This window comes from Pantherophis guttatus, chromosome 5 (assembly GCF_059756535.1).
Source record: "Pantherophis guttatus breed Tessera chromosome 5, ASM5975653v1, whole genome shotgun sequence".
NCBI lineage: Eukaryota > Metazoa > Chordata > Lepidosauria > Squamata > Colubridae > Pantherophis > Pantherophis guttatus.
The window spans coordinates 105616223-105639179 of NC_142067.1; the positions used below are offsets into that span (position 1 = coordinate 105616223).

The 22957-nt window shown below is 35.2% G+C and overlaps 1 protein-coding gene across 2 annotated transcripts in view; it reads right to left on the reverse strand.

Annotated features, from left to right (window-relative positions):
- NALCN (sodium leak channel, non-selective) overlaps positions 1-22957 on the reverse strand; it is a 229762-nt gene that overhangs the window by 47807 nt on the left and 158998 nt on the right. For both annotated transcript variants that reach the window (XM_087871524.1, XM_087871523.1), the window contains 3 exons: positions 20057-20248; positions 12661-12798; positions 9787-9861 (listed from right to left, as the gene is read on the reverse strand). In XM_087871524.1, the coding sequence (XP_087727650.1) occupies positions 9787-9861; positions 12661-12798; positions 20057-20248 (405 nt within the window). The remainder of the gene's footprint in view (positions 1-9786; positions 9862-12660; positions 12799-20056; positions 20249-22957) is intronic.

Here is a 22957-nt window from a genome sequence, read left to right on the forward strand (position 1 = left end):
ATGTTTTGTTTTGGATACGTTTTGGATAAGCAAGTAAAGTAATTATCTTTGTACAAGGCAACACAAAGTGTGACCAATTTTAATATAGGCAAAACTGAGGAACAATAAAAATATTGATTTGTTGGGAAGTCTAGCAAAAGAGTATATAAGCAGTGGTAGGAAAAAAGGATCGTGCTGAAACAATATAATGATTAATAATATGCTTTAAAAATAATCTAAACTCAAAATCATTCTGCAGTGCCTCATAACATCTGTCGTGCTGAGATAATACTACCTATTGGGAAGTATAAGGCATTTAACTTCACTTAGTGCCTTTGAACACTTTTGGGTGTAATATTTGCTCAGCATGATGCATATCTTGTTCTTCCTCTGCATTGTTCAATTTATAGAAAGTGCTTGCATTATTTTAACCTCCTCCACCCAATGGCTTACAGCTCTATCCCAAAGGTTCAAAATCTGTAAAAGCTCTTGACAATAACTTTCCTAGCTTCAAATCCTGTATCTAAAGTTCATAGCTGAGTTTGTTTTTTTTAGCTTTAGTGCACTTTAGTTTAATCTGTAAGCGTTTGGTAAAAGTGTCTTGGAATTTTCAAGTAACATGTATTTATCAGTGATGCTCACTAAGTAAGTGGGGCTTTGAGAGAGCAGGTTCCATCAAACTTTAAACCTCCGTGTAAGATAAAAATGAAATATTAATGTGGGATGCCTAACATTAGCTGACAAAAATAAACTTTTCCATTCTCCTTCCCTCTGCAGTAACACATATGCCCCCAAATCTCTTTGGAGGATCAGACAGAAAATTTCGAAAATACACAGAGACAAAATATTTACTTTCCTACATTTTTTAAAGGCTACAATTCTACACTGAATTTCCAGAAACAGGACAAAAGGTTTTCTGACATATGTCAGATTGCATTATAAAATGAATTAGTTACCAATCCTTTTTCTGGAAACACAAAAAATTACAAGATGGAGAAGGAGGAGGAGGAGAAACAAAGTTTAGTCAATCAGTAAAGCTGGAGTGAACACTGCTTTTTAAAAAAATCCCAGCATTTTAAATAATATTTTGATATGACTAGAAAAAATTGTGGATTACATTTGAACAACTGAAAAATAATAATTTTACTAATAATCCTTATTGGAGTCTATTTAAGTCCAATCCAATGTTAATATTCTAAATTAATTTTGTACTAACTTTGTCAGGATTGTATATAACAATATCAACCAGAAATAAGCTAAGCCTGGAAAGTTTTTAACAAATTTGAATAGCCAACTAAATAATGGGTAACTTTTTTCACCGTCATCTTTTCTCCGATTTTATTTATGAGTCACTATCATGGGTTGAGGAGTTACATTTACACATTTCAAAGATGTATTTGTCATTTTGTTAAACAGCCAAATATATGAAAAAGGCACAAACATATTTGACAAATAAAATGTTCACAGGAACTCATGAATATGTTCTATTTTAATCCACATGATACAGTCTTTGAAAAGGTCAGATCTGTCTGAAATCAATGGTACATTTAGAATGAAGAGCTCTTACTAAGAGGTACAGTTTTCCTAAAACTGGCTAGCTACGCTGAGTGACTTCATGGTGCGGATGCCCAACACTTTGGAAACTTGTATCTTTTTTTGTTGAGAATCTTTCTGGCTGTGGTATGAGGTATAAACACAACAAAAATGAATCAGTAAACACACAAGCAGATAAAGAAATAAAACGTTTAGGAAATGAGAGGGCATTTCAAATGAATAGGGTTTGATGATGAAAGATGATGTATTTCAACAACTTAACATTAATTGGATTGCCACTTTCCAAAAGAGCGTTGGAATCAGGGTAGGACTTGAATTGATTTTGTAAACATATCAGTTGGGTACATTTCAATGCTGGAACACTGTTTAACATACAAACAGTACAGTGGGAGTTAATTTTCAGTTGTTCTCTTTCCTCCTATCTGTTTCATTGCCAGGTTCATAGAAATGTATTTCTAAAAACTCACAAAATGCTTGCAGCAATGGCTAATCCAACAATGAACGATTATGGGAACTGCAGCTAAATCACTAGAAAGCACAACATAACACGCAAGATCAGAATAGGCATAACACTCATACAATCTTCTCTTTTATGTTACAAACACATTGTGATTAAAAGCTTCCACAGCTACTTTTCAACTAGTTTAGAGGTTTTTTTTTCCTGATTACTGATAAGTGTTTCATGAAATCAGTATGGAATAATGTTAACATCATAAATTTATTCTTTACTGATCTTATATTAATTGGGAAACTGAGCCGTTCATATGCAAGTTGAAGAAAATACTATAGTTAGCCAAGGCTACAGAATCTAGCATCTGAAGTTTCTAGCATCTAGTATAATATTGGATAATCAAGAAATATGAACAACATATCCACAGTCAGGGTATTCTATATATTGTGAAAAGATGGCACGTGGGGGGAAAAGATACAATAGCAATAGCTATGCCAAGGACAAATTCATTCTTTGGGAAAGATCAATAAAAAGTTTCTCCTTTTCTAAATTTATCTTTAGTTGCAAGAAAAAGCAAATGGGTTGTTTGCATCTTCTTTGCTGATTGTTGTTTGCAACATCAGATACTTAAAAATGTAATAGTGTGGAAGAGAACTATCATAACCATGACACTGAATATGGAGTGATAGAGGAAGAAGAATTAGAAAAATTATTCAGAGAACCCTTCATAATGTTCTCAAGGCCTTTCCATTTTGATTGTTTACATACTTTTGACAGCATATACTCATAATTTGCTGAACTCAGTTGTTTCTTTGTTTAATCAGAACTTAAGAAGGTTATAGCACAAATCTTTCCTACAGTATTTATTTATATGATATTGACAGCATAAATAGAACGACAATCTTTCTTGGGACTGCCACTCAGTATGGGGAAATTACATATTATCATAATCTCACACCACCACAAACCTCCATGTCAGTTTCTTAAACAGTCTGCAGTCCAAGTGGTGGATTGTGTAGAAAAAAATAGCTTTTCTGCTTTAACTGGAAAATAATCTGGACTAAGCTTAGTATTAGGTAAAATAATAATATATTTATAATGCATCGAATGTTCATGGTAGAAAAAAAACAAAGTTCTGTAGTGCCTTGAAAAATGGTATCTGTTGTCAGCTCCTGTCTTATCAAATATCAGAATTAAATTGGACAGGAAAGGGGGAATAAAGAGTTACTTCTTGTGATATTTTCATTGGTGGTGTTTTGTCTGAAATATACTGTTTATGTTATAGCCTAGAGAGTATTTCGTTCTGTCAGGATCTACATATTATTTTTAGGACATAATAGAATGCAGAACCTTTCAGGAATTTTAAATTAACTTCTATGCAGTGCTAGAATTTCAAAGAAAGCTCATTTCCTTAAGTCAAGAACAATCAACAATAAAATAACTTCCCTGAGGTGGAAGTAAGTTTGCATTACATTATATATTAAGTTTTTAGCATGAGAGTTTTTAGGCTCACCTAACTATCAAAATGCTGTGATTTTTTAAAAGTCTATTCCCAACTCAAGAAACTGTTTTTGGCTTCCTTCTCTATAGTGTATTACATGAAACTAAGAATAATATTTCACTCAGTCTGAGTATTCAGGAAATATTCAGTTCAAACTTTGCAGTCTTGCATTCACACAGACAGGCAAGACATAAGAATATAAACTGAAAGCAAACAGCACTCCTTACTAGCACTGAGGATGTTACCTAGTTAGGGTAATAAAACATTTGTAGGATAACAAGCAAGCTCAGAGAGCACCAAGAACCCCTCAAAAAGACATCTGCTGGGTGAGACTAAGACTACCACAGATCTATACAAAATAGTAAAATGCAGACACATCAACCTGCCAACTAAATTAGTATTTTCAAAGGATGGCGTTTTCAAATTGTAATATACGAACTGGGAAAGCTCGACCATCAGAAAGATTGAATTAAAAGCTAAGGCCTTGAATTATGCTAATGGAAAGATTTTTTGAGAATACCGAACAGCTAAAAAATCAGGAGTATTGTAGAACCTTTGAATTAACGAAGTTTATAAACTTTCTATAGGCATATTTTCATAACTGGCCTCTATATAACCAACCTATCCTCTTCAGAATTTCTCAAAAGCTTATGCCTGTTAATGTGTTTGAAAAGCGATTACCAGGCTCAACTAGTCTGCCACCATATGCTAATATATTTCTCCTCCTACAATATCTTGAATGACAAGAAGAATAAATAATTCATACAATTTGAAGTAAAATCAGTCTGCTCAAGCATTAATAATGCACCCAACATTTAAATATTTTCTATGCACAATGATAAAAGACATTGAACAACACAATGACAGGAGACATTGGAAAGAGCCCAACCCATTTTATTAATTTTTTTGTCCTGAAAGTAATAGAAAAAAAAGCTGACCAAAGACAAGTGGCTAAATAGTATCCTGGAACACACAAGCATGGACTTACAAGAATGTAATGAAGCTATTATGGACAGGCAAACCTTGCTAAGTATTTCCATTGGTTAACAAAGGGTCAGAAGTGACTGAATGTCTGAGCCAAAACAATATCATTCATTTGATTTTGCCATGTAAATATAAATATATACTCACAAAATTGATTAATTTGAGATAAAGTGCCTTGCTAAGACTTGGAAAGTTTTAAAACTCTTTATGATAACTGGAGACACCAAATACATCCTGCACATACTCTGGTTTCTCTTCAAATTGTATAAATCTTTCACCTTTTTTCTTCCAATACTTGAGCTTGGCTATTGTATAACTAAAGTGACATTCATGCTTTGAAGCAATAAGATATTTCAACAGAAAAGAGAAATGCTGTTAGCATTAGAAAGTTTTTGTAGAAAATAGACAATGAATAAAAAATAAAAATGGAGAACAAGATGCCTGCTTTATCCAGTTATTCCTGGTTATTGGCTAAGCAAGAAAGTTCTACACTAAGAACTTGGAACATAGATATAGAACAGTGATGGCTAACCTTTTTGCTGTTGTGTGCCAAAAGCGGGAGCATGGGGGGGGGTGCATGTGTGTGCCCACACCCATAATTCAATGCCCCCCTACACCATGCCCCCCACATACATGTGCACGCGACACCCCCCCGTGCTTCCCCCGCTTTTGGCATGTGACGGCAAAAAGATTACCAGTGGGCCCGGTACATCCGTTTTTTGCCCTCTCCAGGTTCCAGAGGCTTTCTTGTAGCCTGGGGAGGGCGAAAATAGCTTCCCCCACACCCGAGGCCCTCCGGAGGCCAGAAATGGCCAGTTTCCCGACTTCCGGTGGGCTGGAAGACCTGAAAATCAGCTGGCTGGCGCGTGTATGCGTGCTGGAGCTGAGCTAGGGCAACGCTCACGTGCCCACAGATATGGCTCCACATGCCACCTCTGGCACGCGTGCCATAGGTTCGCCATCAGGGATATAGAATATTAGGGTTGGAAGGGTTTTGGAGATCTTCTAGTCCAAGCCCCTGCCCATGGCAGAAGATCCTATACCATTATGGATTTTCTTTGGGCTTGATGGGATGGATAGACATGATCACAGAAAGAATAACAAAATAGAATAATAGAGTTGGAAGGGACACCAAAGATCCTCCAGCCCAACCCCCCACCCAAGCAAGAGATGCTATACCATTTCAGTCAAATGGCTGTTTAATCTCTTCTTAAAAATCTCCAGTGATGGTGCAGATGCAACTTCTGGAGCCAAGTCATTCCAGTGGTTTATTATTCTAACTGTCAGGAAATTTCTCCTTAGTTCTAGGTTGCTTCTCTCCTTGATTAGTTCCCATCCATTGCTTCTTGTCTTTTCTTCAGGTGCTTTAGAGAATAGGTTCTTTGTTTCCATTTCAGTGTAATCATTCTTACTAAAAGTATTGGCTTGATTTTCATTACAAAACTATTTTGATACATGAAAGATCTAGGAGTTCACAAGGAAATATTCAAGGGGGGGGAAAAATCCCCAAAATTATGAACTCCTGGAGAATATTCATCTAAATTGTAGACAATCAAGTAAAAAATCCAGTGGCAGCAGTAGTGTCTGGCAGTATTTATAAAAATAGCATGTTCTTTCACTAGCTTTTTAAAAAAAAATCTGAGCTGAATGCTGTAACACTTTTACCTAAAGATATTAAAGCTTTTTTCTTTTTCTTTTCTTTTCTTGCAATGCCATCAGAAACACTAACCATCTTAACATATAGCAACATTTTAAAAAAACAAAGCAACAATAATCTACTTTTCATGCTGATCACTTTTATATATAAATGGAAATTAAATAATTTTTGTTAATACTGAAATAGGTAGTAGATTGATATTTGTGAAATTTTTAATGGATTTTTACAAAATGACAGTATTGCTGGAAGACTATTTACAACATCCTAAGTGATTAAAATAATTTAATTTGAAATTTATCCTTTATCAAACCATGAATTTCCCTTTTAAGTATGCACTTGAATTTAATTTCTGAAGGTTTATGTCAGGAATCAGGATATGTTCAGCACCCTTAAGTGATAAACTGTACTTCATAAAATTGTTTGTTTTTCTATTCATAAGCAAGAAAAGATTCCCCAAAGAAATACGTTAAGAATTCTGCTCCATGAGAATGAAATTATAATGTTCTAAAACCCATTAGGATGATGCTGGGAGCCTTTATTTTTTGCTGAAGAAAAAAAAAAAAACAGCAAAGCATCCTACAATCTCAGGTTTGCCACTGAAGTTAGCTATTCACTAAATAACTATTATCTAAAGCTCTCTTCCTTTTATCCCTGGAGATAGTGGAGAGGATGAGAGTTCTGCAAGGAGATACACTTACCACGCACTCAATTATTTTCTGAATCATTTAAGTTGCTTCAGTGATTTCACATTCTGGCAGCGTCTTTACACGCAGTAAGTGTTATTCAGTCCAATAGGACTGAAAATAATACAAAATCATATAACAGAGAAATATTATGGAATGTCCCTAAATTCTGGAAGGTTTGAGAATGGGGAAAAAAGTGAGTCTCTTCAGTATTTGTTAACAGAAGGAGACCATAAAAAGATCATAAAAATCTATCTATGTCACATCTGCTAATAAAACTTGAAAAGCTATGGTGATGGTATATTCTTTATTGCGCTTTCTCCCCATTCACTCAAAAGTATTTGGCATCTCCTTCAACAAAACCGTCACACACACACATCCTGACCAGCAGCCACCAACAGATAACCTTTCCTGTCACTTTATTTCCTTGTTCAGAGAGCGCTGCTTATTGATACCTATCTGTCATGACATAGCTGTGGCCTATTTGTTTATACAGGAAAGCTTCTGCATACCTGCAGTAGGCTAAAAGTCTACTTTTATTCTTAACTGACAATCAGACCCTGAATACATATAGGACACATCCCTGTTTGCATATAGGAATCAAAGCGAAGGAAACTTGACACTTTCTATGCTAACGGTATATAAATTCCAAAGGTGGCACTTATGTGTGATTAGCTAATTTTTGAACAAGAGATAGCTAAGACTTAAATTGTATTGGTTATATTTATATTCACCCACAGAGAAAGGAAGCGCAATAGAAAAACATAATATAACTGCCCCCCACTAGAAGTGAGGCTAGACCCCTCTATAAAGGACGTTGGAAGTTTTTATGGACCAAACTTCAGCTCAATTGTTTCCTAACTCTAATATCTAGAATACTTTAAGAAATGATGTCAAGTAGCATCATTGGGGAATTTATTCATGCAAACAATGTATTCTTGTACTGGCAGCTGTGCCTATGATCTGTTTCACTTTATTCTGAGCCATGTAGGGTGGAAGGAGTATTGGGTGTAATTTTACAAATTGTTGGGTATCAGGCAGAATCACTAAACAACTTGTGCATGTGTGTGTGTGTAGAAAATGATAACTATAAAACATGGAAAAGCTTAAAAGACAACGATACTGGGAAATATAAGATTACTGTATGTCAAATCTGTGCCCACTGTTATAAAAAGTTGAAAAAAATTATTTTGAAAAAAAAATATTGACTAAAATTACACACACACACACACACACAAATGATGGTGAAGTTGTTACACGTGATTGTAGGTACTGCAGCATAAAAATTGCAAAAATGTAGAAAAAAAATGTATTTGAGTCGTCCATATATAATACTAATAGGAAGAGAGGTATGAGAGGGTGTGTAAGAGGACAGATGTTTCCAAAAAGAATGTGAACTGCAGTGGTGGATTGCCCCCAGTTCGCATGGTTCTATAGAACTGGTAGTAAAACCGGCGGGAAGTTCCACCCACCGACCCCAACATCATCAAATCGCTTTTGTGCATGCGCAGAAGTTTCTGTGCTTGCGCAGAAGAGCATGCGCACGCGGCCACACTGTGAACCAGTAGTAAAGGTAAGTAGAACCCACCCCTGGTGAACTGGATATAAAAAAGTGGGTAAAGACTTCGACATAGGTGTCTTCAGGAGAGGGGTAAAGAGGGCAAATCTTGAAACATGCATTGTGACATCATGAAAAGATAAACTTGTGTCATGATGTTATAACGCACTTTGAACTTTGAAGATCATAAACCTTCAGAAAGCACTGAATAATGCTGTATGAAACAATGAATAACCACTGACATTTTTCTAGCCATACTGTTTGCTTTTTCATGTGGTATTACTTGAAAGTTATTTCACCAATAAAGATCAGCTATAAAAACTCACACTCTATGAAAAAAAGTATCATCTGATTGATCCTAGGATTTAAATATGGAATGGGAATTGGGGCCAGTCAAAAGAAAAAGCATGCAAACTTCAGATTTATTCTTACCATTCAATTTCTAAAAAGGCTCAACGCTGCTTAATGTCTGATATAAAATGTGGATGGAATGACTAAAAGTTCCAGTCTCATATCTATCTCACTATAAATATGTTAGGCATAACATAAAAATATCTGTTACTCTGGGATCATAATTGTCAGGGACAAGATAAGGCCAAAGTATAGATATGAAGATTTTTTTTTGTAGTATGCTATATTTTAGAGTGATTTGCTCAGTTGAAGCAAATTTCAACTAATTTATTTTCCTTAATGTTTAGGAAACTGCTCTTTCTTTAGTTTTTTGTTTTATTTTTATTCCTGGGCCTTGACTCTGCTCAAGCGATTCCTCATGCATCCGGTAGCTCTAGAGCTCCCAGGCAGCCATCTTGTCTTCTTCCCGCTTGCTGCACAGTGTTGCTGTTTGATTGGCAGTGTTGCATCATCAGTATCCTGATGATGAGGGAGGACCAAGAAGCGAGGGGGAGGAAGGAGTACCAGTATTTGCAATCTGTTCGGGCAGGTCTGTAGTCTATCTTTCCATATGCACCGTGCTTAATGTTCTCAGGAAATATGAGATGATACTCTCGCCTGGATTCTCAAGTAATTATTTTGATAAATATGATACAATATTGTGTTAAACCAGGGGTGTCAAACTTGTGTCATCACGGCATCATCATGTGACGTATCGGGACTTTTTTTCCTTTTGCTAAACTGGGCGTGGCGTGGCCAGTATGTGACACATCTGGCCCATGGGTTGTGAGTTTGACAGCCCTGTGCTAAACACTACTGAAAATGAGTTCCTGAATGCTCAACAAATATAATCATAGGATATCCTTTCCCTGCCTCTTCAATTGATCTTTAATATTTAGACATATCAAGTTTTAGTACACTATACACAGCTCTTTACTTTCTAAAGATGGCATCTACATTTTCAAGAGAGAAGTGAATGCATCACAGTACAGCTTTGGTATAAGTAACCTCCAACATGAACAACCTTACTTGTTTAAGTTTCTTTAGATCTTCATCAAGTTCCAGGTTGTCTAGAATAACTGCAACAAACAAGCTCAGCAGAATCTACAAAATTAAAAAAAAATGGAATTTAATATTTTTTTAAATAAATTAATATACTTTTAGTGAAGTAAATATGAAGAAAAAGTCCAAAATAGAAGAGAAATATAGTTGTAGTCTACCTGGATTTTTAGATAGGGATTTTATGGATTGCATATGTATAAAGAAACATTTGGAACACACAGTACATAAATACATGCATATATGTTGCTCAATAATAGTTCAACCCTCCTTCAGCCACTGCTCCAGCTAAAAACCTAATGAAAAGCTGTTCGAAGATTTGATCAAAGAATTCTACCTTGGGTGCAAAATACAGTGCAGTTTAGGGTGATTGTTTCCCATTTCTATGGCTGAGAATGACAGGCATAGAAGGAAGATTTTTACTGAATGTCAAAAACAAATCTAGAGCATTATCACAAAAGAACAGTTAAACCTCAGCTTATTATTTAACTTCACCATCCCCTTTTGAGTTTTAATAATAGACTTCACTCCTAACACAGTTTTTGCTTTTCAAATGTAACTTCTATCTTAGCCTCTGCTGTGAAAACTATTCATTTCTCTCAGTTGTCTACAGAATCTGTTTCCAAGTGCATACAATTAGCACTTTTGAACTTTACCCGCCTTCTCATTCTGAGTTCTGAAAGTTATCATTTGCTGCAATGTTTTCCTGCTGTTTTATTGCTTATGTCTCTGTCACTATTTCCTAGAGCTTTTTTTTGTCATGGTTACTGAAGTTATACAGGACTCCTAAATAACCATTAATCATGACAGGTGCAGCCTCAGGTTCTAGGGCTTTTGTTAAAAGGATAACAACATTGTCGGGCCATCTTGATGCAAGTTCTGTCCCTTTCACATGTACTTGTGATGGTAAAGGTAAAGGTAAAGGTTCCCCTCGCACATATGTGCTACTCGTTCCTGACTCTAGGGGGCAGTGCTCATCTCCGTTTCAAAGCCGAAGAGCCAGCGCTGTCCAAAAATGTCTCCATGGTCATGTGGCCGGTGTGACTAAACGCCAAAGGCGCATGGAACACTGTTACCTTCCCACCAAAGGTGGTCCCTATTTTTCTACTTGCATTTTTTACGTGCTTTCGAACTGCTAGGTTGGCAGAAGCTGGGACAAGTAACCGGAGCTCACCCTGTTATGCAGCACTAGGGATTCGAACCACTGAACACCTGACATTGCGATCGACAAGCTCGAGCGACCGCGTCCCATGTGATGTCACAATGTGCATGTAAATGGTTGAAGCTTGCATTAAGGTAGTTTTCAGCATTTGTTCCCTCTGATCCCCGGGCCAACAACCTCTGAATAGTGGTATTATTAAAGTATGCACAGACATTAATGTATGAATCTGAACATCCTGGGATAACATGTATGTTGGAAAGGGATGCAGGAAAATCTGCACTCCTTAGAAGTGTATGGATCTCAAAGATAGATGAGAATATAAACTCTAGAAAACTCAATTTCTGCCTAGTTCACGAATAACTATACATTAGGTCAAAAGGGAATAATCCTTCCCTTAATGAATTGGATAGTTGCTTGAATAGAAGTCGTTGCTGTAATTGCCAAATTTGCACCAGATAACACCATCAGTCCTTATGTTTCGTCTATTTAATGAGTTTGTTTTCACAGATGTTCCATTGGACACTTCCTTTCTTATAAAAAGCACCTGTTCCACATCCCAGAAGCGTAAAGCAATGAAGATCTGCTAAAATTGCATCCCTTCATTGTGTTCTATCTATATATGAAATTAATTGTTGGTTTGCTCTTATGTTAGAATGCCATACCATGACAATTCTTGTGTGCTTATTCGGACATCATAAAATAGGGAAGCACTGTATTAACTTCTAATTATCAGCTGTTGCCCCAAGTCTTTTATTAGTTTTCTGTTTAATTACAGCTATGGGAAGATTGCAATGCAATGAAACTATAGAAAACTTTGCTTAATAAACATACGTTCTTGCTTCATTATGATCCCTGTTTTGCTGTGTTTCAGGATGTTAATAAATACTCTATTAGGTTAAAGATCTTGTTTAAAAACACCTTGTATTTTTTGTAAACACGGGTCACCATATGTTACAGATCTGAACTCCAGATTCTTTCCAAGAATTAACATAGTTGCCTTTATTGACAAGTGAAAATCCATCAGTTAAAAAGCTAAATTGTTTCTGCTAAACAATTCTGCACAGATATTTGCCTCAATGGATATCCATTCCTGGGATCTAAGTAGCAATCTCTATTCAAAGTGAAAACAATCCTATTGAATAGTATTCAAATGCAAAACATTCATATAATAAAATTAAAAGTGATGACCAGACCCTAACTCAACAGCTGAGTATCTCTAAGCAGGCAAGGAAGAAGGATTCTGGCAATGCCCAAAAGTTGTAGGAAGGCAACACAAGGCAAAGCTAGAAGTTATCTTGGGAAATACTGACTTCCAATCTGTGATTCGTATAATATTCAAGAAATAGAGAAAAGCAAGTATCAATAAAAAGGAAGTTCCTCTTGTTCCTGGCAGTTCTCTCCCTGACAAATTTTTCTTCTGTAAAAGTAAACTTAAAATGCCCAGAAGCAATTGAATGGGAGAACTGATCAGTAGAGGAGTAGAGAAAAGAGCCATTCTTCCTTTGAATTGTTTCTGCCCTGCAAGTCCACCTACTTAGCGTGTAACCTAGTGATAGAACACATATTTGGTGTCCTTGGATGTCTGCTGACAATGTTACACTAGATGAGCTAGTTTTGCACTGATGAGTCAGCATGAAATATGTTTCAAAAATTGATATATGCAAATAGTGCATGCAACTTACCAGGGTAGCAAAAAGATGATATAAAATAAAGTAAATAGCAACGACTGGTGCCCACATGTGACCCACAGCATTGAGAGTCTGATCCATGACATCCACCCATCCTTCCTGTGTCAGAATTTGAAACATTGACATGAAAGCCTAAATCAAAACATAAACAAACAAGCCAGTTAGATATCCTTTACTGAAATAAGCAAATACTGTAAGCTCCATAATAACACCAGGCTTGTGATTGTAGGGACAATCTGGTTAATAACAAGTATTTGTACACTGCTCTGATGGTATTATTGGTAGAAACTGCATGCTTCTGTTTATTAGCAGGAGTTCCTCCAAATAACTCCCATCGTATCTTTAGCATGTTTTTAAATCCAAACCACATCACAGCAATAAACCTTTGTAAAATCACAGCAATAAACCTTTGTAAAATCCAAGGAGCACCACTGAATTTCAGTAGTACAGTTGTAAAAGCACAGTTTAGTGTCGTTCCTAAAGGTATCTATAGCTAGCAGACTATATTTCACCAGTGGGTTCCATGTACTATTTCTCAGATAGGGAAGTTTCTATTCTCCAGTTTCTATTCTCAGATTTATAGCTTCTAATATGTCACAGATACCATTTCCAGATGATCGTAAAACCTCCATTCAGATGTTAAACACTAAGTCTGAATTCAACTCTGCATCAACATTTGAATGCAGATCTTAATGTGATTCCTGGTCAAACCAACATACGATAGTCTGAACTCTTCTACAGATCTCAATATGTCACACAGTAAAACACAGAAAAGAAGACTAATATCGTTTACATTGTTTCTTGGTAGTAACTATCTGGTTCTGGTATTAAATGGAGCTGCATTTATTTTTGAAGTTTTTTTTTTAAAAGTATCTTTTTGTCTAAGAAAATCAAAACCACCATTTATAATATGATTCATTCTAACTGTGTTCCAAGACGTTTCCTGTAAGTGACAACCTCTGCATTGGGAAAACATTAGTTTTAAGATAATACGGCTGTATACAGTGATTTTAACTTTGGAAAGTAGCAATCTTTCTTTCAGAGCAAGATATTTTTAGTTGAAAGATATACTTCCCACCAGTTATGCTAAAAGGAATCAGAAATGTAGCTATCTTGCTGTCAGAACAACTAACAGCTGTGAAAATGAGACCTGGAGATTTATGCAAATAGAGGGTTTTTAAAAATTAAATTGTGTGTGTACAGTATATGTGTGTGAAGAACCCTTCAGATTTTTTCTAATTGTTTTTAAGTTTAATTCATGCTAACCTGTTTTCCCCAAAATAAGACATCCCCTGATAATAAGCCCAATCGGGCTTTTGAGCGCATGGCAATAAGGCCAAGCACTTATTTCAGGGTTCAAAAAAATATAAGACAGGGTCTTATTTTCGGGGAAACACAGTATTCATCCTGGCGGTTCAGCAGCAACTTTCTTTACTTTTAGCTGCAATGTATGACTTGTCAAATATCAGATCATGGAAAAGCTGGAACAGAATTTATTTCATGTCCTGGTATCTTCAGACTTCTTTCCTCAGTCTTTGGATCACTGTCTGAAGAATGGGGTCAAAAAAGTCAAGGATGTGGCCACAGCTATGTTATCAAATATGTTGTTTCTTGTAATGCATGCACAAAAGGGCCAGGCTTTGATTATATGGTTGTGACTACCACCTTGATGTTTTGACGTTCGTATTTGATCACATCGAACAGATTGAGAAAACATTAATATACAGGAAAGAAAAAAGGGGGAGAACAGAAAGAATACATTCCCATTATATTAAATATTATGCTGGTCTACAAGGAAAAAATAGCTTAATTTTACCATAATTGTGTCGCTAATAAAGAAAAATTAAGTCCTGAGTATTAATTGCCTCCAATTTCCAAGATAACAGCTTCAGGTCAAAATTGCATCAAAATAACTTACAAATTATAAGGGGGATCTGTGATTATGCTCCATAACATTTCTGCAAAATGTGATATAGCAACGAGAATGGTGCCACATGAATCACTATAAATTTATCTTTCTATTGATACCAATAACATAACTTTCCATTCATTTATTAGTTTTTCGTGTAACATTTTCATGCTTTTTGCATGAAAAACTGACAAGCTCTTAACATCAGATTAAACGACAAGGTTCCATCTTTATTCAGTATCCAAACTGCGCTTTTGGGCTTTTATCTTCTGAACTGCAGTAGGATCATCCCTGGGGAGATTCCAGCAGTAATTGGCAAGCATGAACAGACTCCATTTCCCTTGTTATCTTTTCTCCATGCCTGTGATATCCTGGTGGAATCTCTCCCCATGCTCGTCACACACTGGCCCACAGTTCAAAGGGAAATAGTCTAAATGTGATTGTAAGAAGTGAATTTTCAGTGACATATTTGCACCAAGTACTTTATAGGATCTAAACAAAATTTCCACCAGTTTTTCATAGTCATCTGCCTTGCTGGTCTCAAAGCAAAGATAAATTTATACACTTCCATATGGCACCATTTTCATTGTTCTACCATACTTTGTCAAGAAGTTACAAGGCATCATGATTATTAAATACCTCCCTCCTTTGTAGGCAAATATATTTACCTGTGTATGAATCTTTATTGTGAAATATCTTGAAAAGTTTACCAACCAGCCTTTATCACCTATTTCCTAATTCATCTGACCAAAATATGTAAAATTAACACATTTTATCTCGAAGGTCAATAATTTCCCAAATTTGTAGACCAGTCTAGTCAGTCTCATTTTTTGAATCTAAAGCACTGTCAAAAATTTCAATCTTGGATCCTGCATTTTTTATAATATTTTATAATTTTCATGAATTTCTGAAGAATGGATATTCTTGATCTCTGTGGTCTTTTTATATTTTGTATATATTTCGCACCTTTGTTTCATATTTTAATTTCTCATGTTTAAAGCAAGGATGTTAAAAATAGCTCTTTTTAACTATATTACTTCCATTTTCTAAAAAAAAAAAATGCCTCTGGAAAAAAATTCTCATTTTTTTAGTTTTTCACTCATCTTTGAGTGTGATATTAATCAGAATATTAACCTCTATTTCCTGAAGTAACTATGCCTCATAAAAAAATTCTTCCCCAACACAGAAAGCACAATGCACAAAAATATTAAGTTTCTAAGACAGTTTAAAAATGCAAGGCATGTTCCACATTTTTAGTTCAACCATAATTTCAAAAATTAAAAAACAAGGAAAAAGGAAAAGAAGAAATACTACCCATTACAAAATTGGATCTTAAAAGCCCCCATTCACCTGAAAACAAAATATAAGAGACCTTGCAATCTGAGAAAAATGGGCTAGAGAATGCTGTAGATGGTAGCCATGGCAACCATAAGCTTCTATTTATGTCGTGTTTGTCAGGATACCATGTGAAAGCATGGAATTTAGAGGCATTAGGAAATAAAAGTGGTCTGCCTTTTCTCTTTTTCTCCTAAAAACATATAATGTTCCTACAGGGCTTGTACTTCAGCAACATTAATGGATGTGATAATCAATTCTTCTTTCTGCTAAGTCTTTTGGCATCTAGAGCAAAAGATTTCATGTCAGAACATGCTGACCATTTTAAGTTTGCTTTTACTGTACTTAGAAGGGAATGGTACTGTGCCCAGCTAAAATGCCTATCTTTCTTTACACCAAAGAACCCAAAACATTTGTCCATAATGAGTGTTTGGATATGCAGTCTTCTGCTGCCATTGGTTTGATATGTCAAGACCCATAGGAACTTGCATTATTTGATTTAATATGGCTACCCATTCCAGAAGATTCTAGGTGGCAATTTTCTATTTCTACATTCCTGTGTTTCTCAATCTGGGTAATTTTAAGATGTGTGGACTTCAACTCGCTGAATTCCCCAGCCAGCCAAATTCTCCATGTTGGCTGGGAAATTCTGGGAGTTGAAATCCATACATCTTAAAGTTGTCCAGGCTGAAAAACAGTGCTGTAATCTGTTAAACAAGGAGGATGTTACTCTGAGCCGGGCCCAGAACTGAACTCAAAAGAAAAATCTGGAAAACCATTTTCCTGAGTTCTATTCCCAGCAGCTTTTTGGAAAAGTAAGGAAAGGCAGAAGGCATAGTGATACAGTATTGGCATTAGAATAATGTGATAGCCTGGAGGATATCAATAAAACACCACCATTTTAAAGTAATGATGGGATATATCATTTCTGAATTATTTCATATTTTGTTTTAGTATTCTGCTGGTAAAAAATGCAAAGTTCTGCCACACCTCATAGTTATTATGTTAATTTTCTATTCATTACATGGTTTAAATGTAATCCTCCTTATATTGCAAAAGGGGAAGGTGTGAATGAGATTAAAAAACAAACAAAAACTATACTCCAGCACATTTGCCAATCTGCCGCTGAAATACAAGCAAGGAAAGAAATTCTCATGTGACAATTTTCCAAACTAAAAGAAACATTAAGAAGTAAGAGACTTAAGAGTAAGTAGGAAATTCTAATCAGTAGGAATTTGTGACCTACAATGTTAGCCTCAAAAGCCTCAAATGTTAATTATTTTACCTTTCATATATGTAATGTATGTCAGGTCAATTGGGTTGCAAATAGATGTACAAGCTTATAAATTCTGGACTTGCTTTGCAAGGAGAGAAGCTATTATTCATGCAATAGATTTTTCAGAGCTCAACTAGAGGAGATAATATATGATTTTGTCTTCTGTGGCGTTTTTTTTTATTCACATTTTTTCAACATTTTTGTTTAGTTTTGTTCTGTTTCTGTTCAATTCTTTTCTTTTGGATTTTGGTTCTTAATCTTTTGAATAAAATAAAATAAAATAAAATAAAATAATTTTAAAAACCCTCAAATGTGATTTAAAAGTCTAAAGAATTTCCTAATTGATATATCAATATTAGGGACAATTCTGCAATGACAAAATTGTGTTCACATGGTTTATATCTTTAGGGGGAAAATGCTGTATTAATTATTTTGAAATTATCATTTGGAAGTTTCTTTGGTACGACCTTTCTTTCTATTTATATTTAGCTAGTAATTTGACTTGTACATTGATTTTAATAAATAATAAATTTTAATAAAGTTAGGTAATTTGTTGAAAACAATTAAACTTTTCAATCTAGAACTGATCATTTTCCTAGGGCAATAAAAGGGCAAACTTGCATTTTTAGGTTCAATTATACCAATATATTAGTTTTTAAATTGGAAAAGAAATTCTTTTTTATTCAGAAGTGTAAGAATTATAGACTTTGCTTATCTTTCTGCTCTAATTAAAAATAGGTACTATCAATTCTTACATGTATCTATCACATGCTTTTATTTATTCCAATTTAATTGACTTAATCAACAGTGTAGGAATAAGAAACAGCAATAATAGGAAGCTGACTTTGGCTCACTAAAACTATTACATTATTTGTGCCTTTAATTTACATAAATTTAGACTAGCAGATTAAGAAAATGGCATCATTTTCATTCAAACAAGTACATCAAATCAATTACCAAGTGATTTCCCATTTTTATTCTGCTGTGCACACATTATCTATTCTAAACCATATTTAGGCTCAGAGTCATCATTTTAAACAATGAAAGATATCAGCCTTACATTATCAACGAATGACCTTTTTTACATATTTATCAAATGACTTATGGAATATTAGTGGTTAGCATTTAGCATTGATATTGTTTGATTGAGATCTTTATGTGATTAGACACTACAAGTTTTAGCAGAAACAACATATCCATACTGTTTCCAACCAAGAAATCACAGATCTAAAAGGGAAAATCAATTATGTGCAATATAGGTATTCTCCTATAGGTATGAGGAAAATATGAAGCCCAGAGCACTCAATATGTGATAACAAAACTATTAATTTTTGGTGGCATAATTTTTTTTACGACATTTTTTTGTAGGCACAAAGAACAAAATTGGTGAACTATTTCCACAGGGCAACACAGCTACATAAAAACCAAAAACCAAAAACCAAAAACAAAAAAAAAACAACCCACCATAATAACGAAAACCTCCAGAAATAAAAAAGAAAAACAGGCAATGTTTAGTGTCTATGGAGATACTCAGTCATCCAGGTCATGGTTGTCCCAAAGGTGCTTTTTCAAGCGGCAACTGGACTTTCAGTTTTGTTTTTTTTAAGAACTGAAGAAGCTTCTTGGATGAGAAGTGAAATGTCTTCAAAGAAAAACCAGAAAGCCCAGCTGCCTCTTGAAAAAGCACCTTTGGGACAGGCAAGGTTTAGCTATGCCATATTCATAGCTCAATACTCTAGGAATGTAAAACATTACAAATGGTAAACCAAATGTAAAACCTATCTGGGCCACAGAAAAGCTATAGTGATCTGTTGCTACATTATGAATAAAGGCAAATATACATGTCCCAGGACAATGTTGCAAGATCAAATCTGAATTGGTCACCGGGACCAGATGTTTATTCTTCCGAGACTTGTGATGGAGCCCATCTTCAGGGAATTTCTCTTTACTGGAATATGTCCTTTTGGCTATTCTATCAGTTGTATTTATGTGGTACCTTCTTATTGGTTGATTGATGTGTTGATGACTGATGATTGGCTGTTGTTTCCTTGTACTGCCAAGCCCTTGGCTCCTAAACACCTGAATGATGGTAAAACAGCACTCCTGCTGACTGACAAAGACTTGTTTCCCAGGCTTCAATCATTTCCCTGGCTGTCTTTGTACCTGCATGGCCAACAATCTTAGTAGTTGCAAAACTGAATGTATGTCTTTGTTCATTGCAATATGAGGCTACCAATAAGTTCAGATCTCCTTGTCTGACCGCTCGCTCGTGTTCTTGCAGTCTGGTGGTTAACTTCCTCCCCATCTACATAATCACAGGGGCAATCCATGCAGGGGATCTGGTAGATTACATTAGAAGTATCTCCTACCTCCAAGAGATCTTTGCAATGCATGATTTGTCCTCGTATGGTAGCCTCTGGACGGTATGTGATGCCCACTTGCAGATCTTGAAAGCTACGTTCTATTGCTTCTGAAATGTTTTTGATGTATGCAAGGGTGTGCCATATAGTTGGTCTTTTACCTTCTTTCTTCCTTTCTCTCCTTTGTGTGTTGCTCAGGCATCTTGTAATAAATGCTTGTGGGTACCCATTCTGCCTGAGTTGTTCATGTAGGTACCTTCTCTCCAGTTGTTGTTTAGCTTGCTGGGCATTACAGTGGGTTTTCACCTTGCCATAATATATAGTGTTCTGATGCAGCTCTTTTTGTGTGACAATGGAGGGTTACTGTCGAAACTAATAATTCAGGCAGAATGATCTTGCAACAAAATCTTTTCTCACAGAAACCAGGGAACTGGCTTTAATAAGATTACAGTATAAAGCCATTTCTAAACAGCCACAATCTGATCGGTTGCAATGGAATTTTTAACTTACCCTTGGAAATGTGGTAAATCTGTCTAGTTCTTCCACGAAACAGAACATTTGCAAACTAATGGCTGACATTACAATTAATAGACTGGCAGTAAATACAACTAAACTCCCAAGCTTTTTTCCAGGTCCAAAAATCTTGTATACAAAATCTTCCAGGGCAGGAGAAATCTTGATAAGTCGAACAACTCTAAGCACCTGCAGAGAGAAAGGAAACGTTTTTTTTAATTGATGTAGCTGTAGGTTGACAAATGAAACAAATAGGTTCTTTTTCTAGTGACACCTATGGCATATAACTTGAAAAATATACAGTCGATGGAATGGTTACTACGGTGTTAGGGATGTCCAAAGAAGTTTGCTCTGCTGTTTTTCATTTCACTGGAATTCTTGAGAGTGACAACTGGACTTTGAAACAATTTTACGACGCTTCCAAAGATTGTGGCTGCTTTATTGCTTGGGGAAGGGATATTCTGTTCATACTATTAGGCTTTCCAAATCACCTAATTTAAACACTTTCCTAAGTCATAAGATATACATCCATTAAATGTATTATTTTATATAATTTCAAGCTGATGGCCAAACTTTCAGCATTTCCATATTCATAAAACTGAAATTTATGGTGAATTATAGTTCATTTCTCTCTTTCTTTGAGTTGTGTCTAAATATTATAGCTTAAAATCAATACAAACATGAAAGAAGGAACACCAAATTAAATAGCCAATAGTAATTTCCAGAAACAGACAGCAATTTCTACAAAAATCTAGGTCAGAGCTGTATATTAAACTGAAATATTTCAAGAGTTATTGTTACAAGAGGACTCTTAGTTTTTTCTGCAATTCCATCTTGATTCTAACTTGAAAGCTAAAGAGTTTGCAGGGTGGGACAATTTAATGTTTTCATCTTAAATTCCCTTCAGCCTTACTCAGCATAACCAAAAAAAAAAAAAAAAAAGAAAAAAGAAAAAAAGAAAAAAGAAAATAAAAGTCTAACATTCAGAGGACATCAGGTTGTCTATCCCTGAATATCAGTCATACTGAAATCTCTTCTAATTCCCGTATGTCTGTCTGTCTGTCTGTCTTTTGTGACTGGATCACTTACATTATCATTGGCTTTGAAGGAGTAGAGGGTATCCCTACAATATATCTGGCGATATCAGAGTAAGTAGAGCAGGTGGGGCCAAACATTCACTTTTTTTTCTTTAAAAAGAAACTAATAGAAAAATACATTACATATAGGAGATTCGGGAAAGGTTTACAATAGGAATGAAAAAATTCCTCTTAAAACATTCCTAAATCCCAACCCTTACCAAAGAAAGGAAGCTCTGTTGTTCCCCACTCTGAGAAAGTGAGGTATATAAAGGGATAATCTGCAGCCTGAAAATAATATCTCCACTTCACACTAAGTATCATGCCTCCTAAGCTAATTGACTTTTAATCAGTCACTCACTCAATATATGTGTATATATTTTAATCAAAATAGATGAAACTATCCAGTTTTTATTTAAATGTTAAAAACAAGTTACTTGTTTCATGCTTGACTAATGTTCTGCTAAATGTTTTATTGTGGGTGCTTCCATCCATACTTACATTACCTTAATTGACATTTAAGTATCCAATTAATCTTTCCAGAAACCAGCTTACAAGCCCATTTGTTTTCATCAAGAGAGAAACAGGACAGACTTCAAACAGTATCCTTTACAAGTCCATATTTTTATTTGAGCATGGTTTGAATTTTTTTTGAGGTTTAGAAGCAGGAAACTATAACCATTTCCGGAGATTTCTCCCTCTCCAACATATGATAAATGTTTCTTATTCCATATATAAGATCGTATATGAGTGCATCAGAGAAAAGCTACACACTTATATTATCATCAGTAATGTGAGATGATTGGCTCCTTCAATTTATACCGCATTATATAGAAAAAATGATTTTGTTTTGTTTTTGTGGTGTGTGTGTGTATGAATATATGAATATATGTACACACACACACACACACACACATTTTATTAGGAAGGATAATCCCAACATTATTCAAAACATTGATGATGATCATTGTGAAGGGAAACAGTTGTTTCAACTACTTTATTTTGTGATTTTGGCTGCAATACAGGTAGTTCTCCACTTAAGACCACAATCAGAACTGGAACCTCGATTGCTAAATGATGTGGTCATTAAGCGAGTTGCATGACCGTGTCTGATTTTATGACCTTTTTTTGCCATGGCCATTAAGCAAATCACTATGGTTTGTTAAGTGGCTTCACCCACTGATTTTCCTTGTCAGGAGTCATCTGGAAAAATGGCAATCACATGAACCAAGGACTTGTCTTCCATTGTAAATAAATGCCAGTTACCAAGCAACCAGATTGCAATCATGTGACTGTGGAGCCTTGTAATGTTTGTTAAGTGTGAAGCCTGTTCATAAGTCACTTTTTTCAGAATCACCATAAATTTGAATGGCTACTAAACAACTGTTTGTAAATTGAGGACTTTCTGTAATTATTTCTGATGTATTTATATTTCCATTTCCCTTGTTCTTCTATCATCCATAGACTTTTGAATATCCATAGGCTACTAGATAGCCTATCCATTGAATTAATTTGGCTCTTCTGTTCATCTTTAAAATTATCTCTTTCCAATAAGCCTTCAATTTTCTATAATTAAAATGTTAAAATTTTAATCAAAGCTAGATCTAACAGTCATCCATCACGGACAAGCTTGGATCTTCATTTGCATTTGCAGGGAAGATTTATGGCTATTTATTTGCTTGTGTGTGTGTGTAATTACAGTTTAAAATCTATCTGTGGGCTTTTGGGAAATGATGTTGGCCACAATGGACAGAAGGGGATAACTCATGTAGCACAGGCAATGCATTTTTCAAAGTCCTCCATCTATCATTTGAGGATAGAA